General features: G+C 32.5%; 1 protein-coding gene across 1 annotated transcript; it reads right to left on the bottom strand.

Annotated features, from left to right (window-relative positions):
- Window positions 1–3,828: 3,828 nt before the first annotated feature.
- LOC127073686 (uncharacterized) lies at window positions 3,829–8,054 on the bottom strand. The gene is made up of 7 exons (XM_051014867.1): window positions 7,895–8,054; window positions 7,547–7,770; window positions 6,686–6,828; window positions 6,449–6,592; window positions 5,530–5,715; window positions 4,885–5,009; window positions 3,829–4,290 (listed from the first exon to the last, which is right to left on the bottom strand). Exons 2-7 carry the CDS (start codon window positions 7,749–7,751, stop codon window positions 4,068–4,070), a joined length of 1,026 nt encoding a protein of 341 aa, XP_050870824.1. The 5' UTR covers window positions 7,752–7,770; window positions 7,895–8,054; the 3' UTR covers window positions 3,829–4,067.
- Between the last annotated feature and the right edge of the window lie 3,208 nt (window positions 8,055–11,262).

Here is an 11,262-nt window from a genome sequence, read left to right as displayed (position 1 = left end):
ACATTTATATATGAAGAACAAGATTGAGATTATACTATAGAATAGGAAAGCTAATGATGCTGAATAAGTGAGAAAATATATGTTAGGATTTTTTTGTGAGAGATACGACGATATTGTCAAGAAGAGAGAGTTAATTCGCTTATATATGGGTAAAAAAATTTACTACGGTCATATTCAAAAATTATGATGAAATATAATGTCTTTCACAATGGTTGACATTGTCAACCATGGCGATAGGTATTTTAATTATAGTATAGTATTACTAAAGGTAATACTAAAGGTATTTTAATTATGTCCAAAAATGAGGTATTACCATAGTTAATTGTCATACCGTTATAGTATAGTATTACTAAAGGTATATTTTGTAGTAATGTTTTTCTCTCATCAAACTACATATCTCTATTTATTACCATTTTATCCTCATTAGGTGATAATAGTTTGTATGGACCGATTGAGTGGTAACCTATGAGGATCATACTTCTAACATCCAACTTTCTTCTTAATTGTTCAGGCACCTGCTTGAAAAAAAAGTGGGCAAAAAATTATAAAATAAGCAACACATGGCTTCTAACATGTCCAAGCTTCATATAGTGTCTTATTCATTAACTTATTTGTTGGACATCTACTGATGATGTCTATTGTAACTGAGGTTGCCTCTCCACATAAATTATTTGACAATTGTCTTTCCTGAAGCATGTTTATTGCCATGTTCAATATGCTTATATTATTTCTTTCAATAATGGCATTGTGGTGAGGTGTGTAGGGATTTATTATCTCATGTTTAATTATTTCTTTCACCACCTCCATCAATTCTCGATCTTTTGATGTCACATTTAACATGTTTTCTAGATAATAGCTTAAATTTCTTGAATTGAGTGAATAATTAATTTTTCTACTCCATCAAGTAATTCCATATGTACATAGTGAACTCATCAATCAAGGTTCGAAAATAGCAATTTCCTTCCATTGAATTTACTTCAAATGGCCCACATATATTTGAGTGAACAATCTCTAACTTCTACTTTGTCTTCAATAGGATATTCTTGCTTGAATGACTTTCTTGTCTACTCGGCTACACATCACTCTTCACATGACTACTTTGACATTTTGATCTAAGGAAGACCTTACACCATTTTCTTCATATGCATTAAGCTCAAGTTTCTGAAATTCAAAATGGTCATATCTCTTATGCCAAATCCAATTTGATCCTCTGTTATGGTTGATACAAGACATGGATGGTCAAGCATGTTGATCATAACTTTTAAAGTTTTGTTATTTGATAGTGGTTCCTTCTAAATTAGTTTGGATTTTTCATCAAACACCTTCAGCTCCTTGTCTTCTAAACTCATTGTATAGTTCTTGTCAAGCAATTGGCTCAAGATTATCAGGTTATTCTCCATTGAAGGAACATGTAACACGTCACTTATAATTACTTCTTGCCCATCCTTGATCTTCACAAGAATGTTCCCCAAACCTCAAATGTAACTTTGATATTATCACCAAATCTAATGGCTCTTCTCACTGATTTATCAAGCTTCATAAACCAGACTTTGTTGTCTGTCATGTGATTACTACAACATGTGCCAAGATACCACACATTGGTTTTATATTGTGCCAAATTGGTCATTAGTATGATCTCATAAGAATCATCATTGTTTGCATGTGCAAATTGTACTTCTCCTTTGTCACTGACATTGAATTCTTTTACTGAAGTAGTAATCTCTTGCATAATGGTCAAACATTTAGCAACAATAGAATTGCATTTACTTTATATCAACATTCTTTTTTAATTTCTTGTTGTGAGAGGTGCCATTATTGTTTATCTCTCCTTAAATCTTTGAATTAATGTCTACATCTTCATCATTCCACTTCTTCTTCTTCCACTTGTTTTTACCTTGTTGATCTTTAAGGTATCTTCTTGAAGAACTTGGCTTGAAGAGCTTATTTGTTACCTTCTCAAAATTCTTCTGCTTTAACCTTAACCCATTATCCTTCAATGATGCTTGCAAATATTTAAGCTCCATCTCAGACAGATCCTTTAATTCTTTAGTTTTCATGACTATGTGGTGAAATTTGGCAATTAAGACTCTTAAGACTTTCACAACCTTTTGCAGTTTAGTGATCTTCTCACCACAAGATTTTGTTTGATTGGTTAACAACGTCATCTTGAGAAGAAATCCGCAATTGTCTCGCCATCATTCATCTGCGTGTTCTCATATTGCTTCCTCAAAGATTGCAACTTCCCTTCTTCAATTTCTTATCACATTCATATAACTTTTTGAGTGTATCACACACGCTCTTAGTCGTTTCTTCCTCCATAATCTTCTCAAAGATGATTGGATCTACACATTGATGAATCAAGAATAGGCATTTATCATCTTTCTTGCTTAATTCATGATGAAGTGCCTTTTGAGTCTCAGTTGCATTGGCTTCCAATGCAGACAAACCATCATTCACAATTTGAAAAGCATCTTGAAATCTAAGTATAACTTTCATTTGCGTGCATCATCTATCATAGTGTTCTTCTTTGAACATTAGTAGATTTATAGAGAAGTTATTAGAGATTACTTCCATTTCCATTAATGGAAGCTTGTATCGAACCAGTACTCTAGATATCAATATGTTGGAATTGCTTGATTCACAAGTTAGTGAACATAAGAAAGCAATGATGAAATTTAGAGAAATGCAAGATGCAATCGGAGAAGAAGAGATTTATTAACGATTTTGTTTTGATATAGTTATGATAGTTTGGCCCAGTTAAAATGAAAAATCATTGTGACCTAACTGTTGGTCGACTTAAGATCGATTCACCCTACTACATCAGTCAGTTAGATATAAATTGAGTTTTTCAAATGTATTTAAATTATATTTAGTAGTTACAAATAAGTTAAACAGTTTGCTAACTTTGTTAAGATTACTATACAAAATGAATCTTACACTAATTATAGTCACCTTTTTTCTTTCAATTTTATGTTTTTTTATTTATTGAACTCTACCATATTTTTCAATGTCAATCGCATTCGGCAGTAGCTGAGTCTGTATTTTACATTTGTTATATGTTAAAAAAATCATTTTATTCATTAATTTTTTTAAAAGAAATTATAAATTTTAAAAAAATGACATCAAATAGTTTAAATATCTATCATTAAAAAATTTAATATTATAAAAAACAATTAATTTTTAAAAACATATATCTCAAAATTGATTTTATAAAAAGTTATTTAAATATCTCAAATTTTAATAATTTTTGAAATTTTAATATAAAAATATATCTAATAAAAAGATGAAATACATAAAATTATTTTTTATGAAAAGCTATTTAAATCAATTTTTATTTAAATTTTTTAAAAATATATATATTTTTTAAAAAAATTTATTAAAATATTTAATATTATAAATATTATTTTTTATTAAAAAAACTAAAACAAACTGTTTTTATATAACTTTCAAGATATTCTATTGCTGTTCGAAAGGTGGTGGTTCTAGTCTTGTAGGTGGTCCCTGGTTAACCATTTTCCCTTCCATCTTTGACATTTTGTATTTTGTATTTTGTTTTTATTTACGTTTGTTATTTTTGTTAAGGGGCTACTTTTGCATGTTCGTATGTTTTGTCGGTATCTATGTTTTAATTCCAAACATGGACTAAACAGATTCCAGAAATACTATTGTTGGTATTTGTATTTTTTGGATGACATTTGAAATTATTCTGGTTTTGCACCAGAGAAAGATTCAAAGGGAATGAAGATATTAACAACGAGGAGGTATGATTATGCAGTAATGCTGATAAAATACATGCTACATACATGATCAAGATATTAACAACGAACATTGAATAAATAATTATGTCTCATTTATGCGCATAAATTCTGAGGAAGACACGGGAGATTGGCCATTTCATAAATTACAAGAGATAAAATTATGTGAAAATGATAAACAATTCTTTTAATAAACCCAAGGCCCGACTATCTAGACTATCACCAAAACTGAAAAAGATACAGATATTGTTAACTCTGTGGGGCGATGAACTATTACTTCTTTTAGATCCATTGATATATCTCTATAGTGACTCATTGAGAGAACTTTGCAATCAACTTATCAACATGGATAATGATATCGTCTATCCGGGGCCTCATAGTTTGGGGCTGAAGCATCCATGACACAAACTGATGAAATGCGTCTGGATATGAAGGTTTATGTCCAGCTGGCCATTTGACCTGAGCATTTATAATAGCCAATTGTAGACTTCCACCAGACTCCCCGAGTGCATATTCAAATGGAGATACCCCATACCTGGAAATTTCAGCCACATGAAATAATAAACAGTTAATATGAGTACTAAAATTGCCAAGATATATAACACAAGTACAAAAATTCAGACAAGTCTCATTTGATGGTACAGAGGAATTAGTTTGTTGATTTTGCTATACTTGAAAGGGTAAATATAAATCAGCGCACTTGTTAGTGTCAATTATAAAAAAACACTTCAACCATTGGGTTTCTGTTTAATGCCATATGAAATGATAATGCCAAGGAACAACCCTTGAGAGTCAAGACAACACTGTCAAACTTGTATGCATAGCTATTGAATTTTATTTCATGTTAACTATGAGCATTGCTCCAAATCAATAATCTATGCAAAAGTGACCCAATAGCATGAGCATCAATATGTTTTATTTTCCCTCGCCCCCCTCTTTTAAAGCTTACACTAAGACTCTGTTTGCGAGGGGAGGGCCTCCAAAATCCACAAACAGAGCCTAACGTTCAGATTAAATGCATTGCATATATAAGGATCAAAATATGGTTATTATGTTTTATTAAGGCCCAATTAGTAAAAAAATGTAAACATCAAATTAACATAATCACAGAAGAAGGATTAACCCTCACATTATTGCATATAATGTGCATCCTAGTGACCAAACATCAGTCCTCTCGTCTATATCAGTATGGCTGGGACAATCCCACAGCTCGGGGGCTCGGAAAGGAGCAGAGCAATGTTCAGATGCCCATTCCTGCATAGGAAGACAAGTAGCAGGCACCAGGTCAGAAAATCCAAGCTAGATGACTGAAAAGAAGCTTTTCTTTTTCATATTTCTAAAACCTACAAAAAATAGAAACACTGATAGAAGAACTCGCATTGCCAAAATAAAATCCTAAGCGGCGAAATTTAGTTTTAAATGGAATAAAGGACCAGTTAATGTAGAATAAGAAATCCAAAATCTATTACCTAAGCAAAGAAATTTAGTTTTAAATAGAATAAAGGACTAGTTAATGTACAATAAGAAATCCAAAATCCATTACCAGCCTGATGATGCATATGCACCTATCACATCAGGCAATACAATTTCACATAATACAAATGGAGTAAAAGAATCACAAGACATCCCAAAATATGATATATTTACAAGCACCATACATTTATGTGCTGTCACAGAAACCAGTTCTGCAAGAAGTGGAAGTTCTAAACTATTAAAGCAGTACATATTTTTCATTTACTAACAACATTATATAAAAACAGGAAGAAAGAATCACCTGCAACTGGAGTGCCTCTGATCGGGAGCTAATCTGCTTCCTTGCGGGGCGAGCACTGCCAAAATCCATCAGTATGGCAAGTGGTGATTGTCCTTTTCTGTGTGTTAGGAGAACATTACCAGGTTTGACATCATTGTGTGCATATGGAGGATCTAAATTGTGCATGTGCTTTAGTCCTGCACAGAGCTGTTGAGTTGATTTTGAGGGGTTAAAAGGATCTTATAATAAAACAATTGCTGTCACTAGAATTAAATCTCAACAAGAACATACAAACTAAAAGATGAAATAAGCAGACCAGAGAAATCCATTTTTCCTTTACAATATCATTCTCGAGGCAACAATAACCAATGTGTAATGAAGGTTTCAGCTCGAGGGTGAGTTGGCGCAATATGGTAATGACAATGAGCCAAAATGAGTTAGAGAGGCTCCACAAATACAGGGAGCAAAGAGAAGTAAAAGGGCAAGGATAACTAACATTCAGCTTTAAAGTGAGTATAAGAAAGGAATAGAATTGAATTAGAAGGCAAGCATTGATTGATGATAGATTCCTCTATCTGATTTCTTCCTTCTTCCCTCTGTAGAGCTTAGATCATTCTATCCTTTATTCTTTTCATTTCAATGTAACTGTAATTGATCACTAGTCCTCCTTAACAAATACACTGGGAGTTGAATTAGTTGATATTTTACAGTACACAGTGATCTATTTTCTACTAGTTGTGAGAATCATTACACCATGTCTCATGAATTGCTAGCATGATACAAATGTGCATGCAACAACCAAGAATGGCAATAATATGTGCTAAACAAGATATAATAAATGTTGAACTGCAAGAGTGATACTTCAGGACCCTGGTCCCCCTCCCTTGACGAAAAAAGTTATTATAATTAAAATGCATAATGAAAATACTGTGCTTTTTACCTGCCGAAATATTTGAAGAACATCTGAGGTAGAATAGTGCTCCTTCTTGGCTTTCATTGTTTTGGCATTGTCTAGCAATGTTCCATCCAAATGAACCGGAAATAACAAGTATGCTTCATGGCTCCAAGATGTTTCTGCAGTAGGCTGCCAACAAAAGCGACATACTCTACATCAACATAAAACCACAAAAACATGCCGAGCTAAAGGAGTAAGTGTTGGTTGCAATCATTACTTCACCTTAACAGAAATGATTGCATGATCAAGAAGCGGCAGGAGATTGGGATGACTAAACAGTGATGAGACACGTATCTCCTCCCTGACCAACTCCAACTGCTCATTGTTCTGAATGAGAACCTTTTTCATAGCATAAGATCCATCATCTGCAAATAAGAGATAGTACAGTCGATGTATTAATTAGTGTTTGATTTCATGGTGGAAACCATCACAATTGATTTCAGTCGCAATCGCGAACCAACTAAAGTAATAAAAAAGTACAGTTGAATTGAAAATTTGACACTAAACTTTATATCAAACTGCATTCAAAACTGAAAACATTCAGACATAAACCATTTGACTTCAAACTAATTTTCACGAAATGAATCATATAAAGTCAACTCCATTGAAAATCACATTTGCTAAATGCTCACCAAACCACGCACACAGATCTACTGAATCACACATTGCTACCTATTCATTTAAAAAGAAAACAATTTACAGAAAGCTCTTAGTTACCTCAACAACATGGAACGTTCTTCACTAACGATTATCAAAACTAAGCTCGAACTCCATAAAACAATCAACAAGATAGAACCTCCTATTCTCAAATTATCAAATTCATCACATCCAATTACAAAATCACTTCAGCATAAGGCATAACAACAAGAAATCCAAAAACAACAAACACGAATCAATAATCAACTTCATCAGATCGGAAAAGTAAAACTGAAAGTATGCTAAATTCAACGACATCGCAGATCGACTAAAAAATTCAAACGAATCACATAGATCAGGCTTCGATAGATCAATATCACTCATCACTGATTTCATGAATTTAAAAATAAATAAAGAGATTAAGAAATGAATGAAACGGAATCGAACCGGAGAGATGAGAGGAGTCTTTGAGTTTATTGGCGAGGCCACCGGCGGCAGAGTCGTTAGGAGTTTCCTTGACGAGGTAAACGTAAGCGAAGCCGCCTTCTCCGAGCTGTCTCAAGATGCGGAAGCGATTCTCGTTGATCCAAACATCACCGCCTCCGTTCACGGAGTCGTATAATGCATTTAAACCGGAGAAAGAGCAACCCATTTTCTTTCACTCTCTCTACCTGTGTTGTATTAGAATGAATAATGAATAATGAATAATGAAATTGTTGCGTCGCGTTTTAAGTTGGGATTATAAAAAAAGGAAGGAACTGAAATCAGGTGTCCAAAAGTGATTTTTTCGAAGACCTGATTTCACGTCGTCGGTTGAGTAATGAGTTCTGATTGAATCTCAGATATATTTATTGAGTTTGCGTGTTACGGTACGAACGAGTTCCTTTCTTGGATCACTCGATTTTCAACCAAACACCTGTTTCTCTACATTTCTTTACTGTTTAGTACTTTTTTCATGGATTGATTTACATGCCAGCTTAAAAATTATGAGTAATAATTCATTAACTTCGTGTATCTTATTTTAATTGCAGTGGGCCAATTTACTTAAGTTTTAGGCTATCTTTGGATGAAATAAATATATTATTTATTGTTTAAGTATTTTATGTCATTTTACTTGAATAGAAACTTATAACTCGGGATGGAAACGGATAGAATAAGAAGGAATGTATTTCATTATTTTTTCTTCCATTTTATTTATTTTTAATTAATTCAAACAATTGAATTTAAGTTTATCTCATTCCATTTCATTTCATCTCATCTCATCTCATCTCATCCCAACAATCCAAAACTCTTCACAATTCTAAGCGGTGTCACTCATTCTTAATGAAAGAATTATAGTAATGTTTTTAAAATTCAGAATTTAACTTTTGGACACACAAAAATGCAATCACGGATGATTTAAACTCAGGCTAAGAAACAAAACTGAAGCAATATAGAGATTAATGTTCGTATTTTTTTTACAGAGGTTAATGTATGTATTTTATAGGATGGTTAATGTTCGGACAAATTTGATTTATATAACGCGTCATATATTTCCTCTTCATTCTTCATTTCAGAAACTTTACTCATAACCCAAAATAGAACTCACAAGTAAACTCCATTTATATCATTTTTCAAGCTTTCTTTGTTATTTCTATTGTATTCCATTCAAGCCTATGACATCGCTCATCCTCTACTCCACTTCATTCTATTGAGGTTTCTCATTTTTCAGTCTTTCTCACAATTTAGTAAAATTTTCATTTCCTTCCTTTTTTTGGTCTGTGATGAATGCATTGCCTAAATAGTTTGTTTATGGTTCATTATATTATAGTTAAAAGCATAATGGCTTGATTTATGATGCATGCAGATAGATTTTTTCAAGTTTAGAGCGTAGGGTTTTCGTTTATTCGTGTTCTGCGTTGTTCTAATTTTGTTTGGTAAGTAAGTTAATTTTCAAATTTTTCTGATATGCATAGATTATTTGATTTTTCCTTTTATGTCCCCTGGATATGAATTATTTGATTATGATATGAGTTTACTAGTTTAATTAAAGGTAAATGTCTCATAATCAATAAAGATTAAGACATGGTAGAGTGGCTCAACATGTTTTCGTTCAGAGGGAAAATGTTAGATCCTCTCGTTCAGACATCGGTGTCACTTCATTTGATGCAAGAGCATCGTCTTTCAGAGTTCACGTGTCTTCGACATCGTCCTCCCAGAGACATGAGTCACCTGTTATTGTCCAAGAAGTCTAACATGTTGATGTCGTTCCTAATGTTTTTTCAATAGGGCCTGCATACACCTCATTACTTTGTATGTATGCAAATTGTGTTGCTAGGCACATGTAGGGTGGAGAGGTAAAATAAATTTGTATTTATTCTTTTAATTTCAATGAAAAACTATCAAGACGAAAAAGATTGTTGAAACTGAATGAGTTAGAAGAGATCAGACTGAAAGCATATGAGAATGTTGTGATATATAAAGAAAGAACCAAAAAGTATCATGATAATAACTTGGTGAGAAGGAAGTTTTAACTAGGACATAAAGTTTTGTTATACAACTCTCGACAAAGGTTGTTTTCTAGGAAGTTGAAATCCATATGGTCTGGTCCTTTTATTGTGAATAAAGTGTCTGCAAATGGTGTTGTAGAAGTACAAGATCCTGGAGAATTGCATATTTTCACCGTAAATGGCCAAAGATTGAAGATTTATTCAGGAGGGGAAGTATAAACCAAGAAGGTGTATATGGTTCTCACAGAACCTTAGACGATAATATGTAGTTACATGTCCTTACTTCACTCAATGGGAGCTTCTATATCTGGTTATTTTGTTGTTTGTCTTATCACTTTCATCTTTGTTTTTATTTTGATTTATTTATTCTCCTTTATGATTTCACTTCTTGAAATCAAGTTTGAAAATATTTGTTTTTAGCATATGCATAAAACTTTGGTTAGATTTGATCTTGATCATGATGTCCTTTGAACAATAGCATATGTTAATGGAATGAAAACATTTTGCGTTTTGGTTAGAGTTTGTCTCAAAGTAAAATCTTAAATTCCTTTTGAAAATTTGAAGATTTCAGACTTTACAAGATTGATTCGAATCATTTAGTTTTACATTGAATTTTCTATCCTAATCAAATTGGACAGAAGTGGAACACAGTCATTTGATTCTAATCAAATTTTGCACTTGAACCGAATCATTTTCCTGGTGACAGATTATGTTTCATTTGATCCAAATCAAACTTTAGACGTGATTCAAATCAGTTTCTTTTTTCAAAAATTCTTTAGACATGATTCTCCAAACAACACATGCATCTGAGTCAATCACTAATTCCAATTTTTTGCATCGAATACTATAAGCTTTGTATTCAAGCTACTGTTTCCACCATTCATATTCGTTATTGACTTCTTGTGCAAATCACTCAGTTCTCACCAACACTCATGTTTCCGAAACCTTGAGAATCAAGATTTATGATTCTCTTCGATTTCGAACTTCAATTCAACGCGAATTTCAGGAACGAAATCAATCATACACCTCACTGTAGTCGTGCCTCTCTGTGAACCAGAACTAGAGCTCTAGATACCAATGGTTGGAGTTTAACACCTAACTCCTTTGAAGCACAAGAATGAAGAAGATGAAGAACAGTGAAAGAATGCACAAATTGAGTAGAAAGAGAAATTGTAACTAACTTTCTTCAAATCTCAAAACTCAAATTACAAATTTTGTTACAAATGCAACTGACAATGGGTTTAAATATATTCACTCAAATTCAAATGTAAACTAAATTCAAATGCAAACTTAAGTGACTTGAATTTTATTGAATATGGCTCATATTATTGAGATAATTATGGGTTGTTGAGATAACTATGGGTTGTTAAGAGTATAACTCATATTGTTGAGATGATTATGGGTTGTTGAGATGACTATAGGTTGTTGAGAGAATAACTCATATTGTTGAGATAATTATGGATAGAGATAATTGTTTGTTGAGGGAAACTAGGGATTAGAGTTTTAGATAAACTAAAACCTTGTATTATATATATGACTTGTAACACTGTAATCTATATGCAATTCACAAGACATAAATAAAACGAACTATAGATACTCTATAATCGCAGATGTAGGTAATTTGGCCGAAATGCGTGAACAAAGCTTTTGTGTCTTTCTCTTTACTCTGATATG

The sequence above is a fragment of the Lathyrus oleraceus genome, chromosome 4, assembly GCF_024323335.1.
Source record: "Lathyrus oleraceus cultivar Zhongwan6 chromosome 4, CAAS_Psat_ZW6_1.0, whole genome shotgun sequence".
Taxonomy (NCBI): domain Eukaryota; kingdom Viridiplantae; phylum Streptophyta; class Magnoliopsida; order Fabales; family Fabaceae; genus Lathyrus; species Lathyrus oleraceus.
Note: the sequence above shows the minus strand (reverse complement) of the source record. Positions and strands in the feature narration are given on the sequence as shown.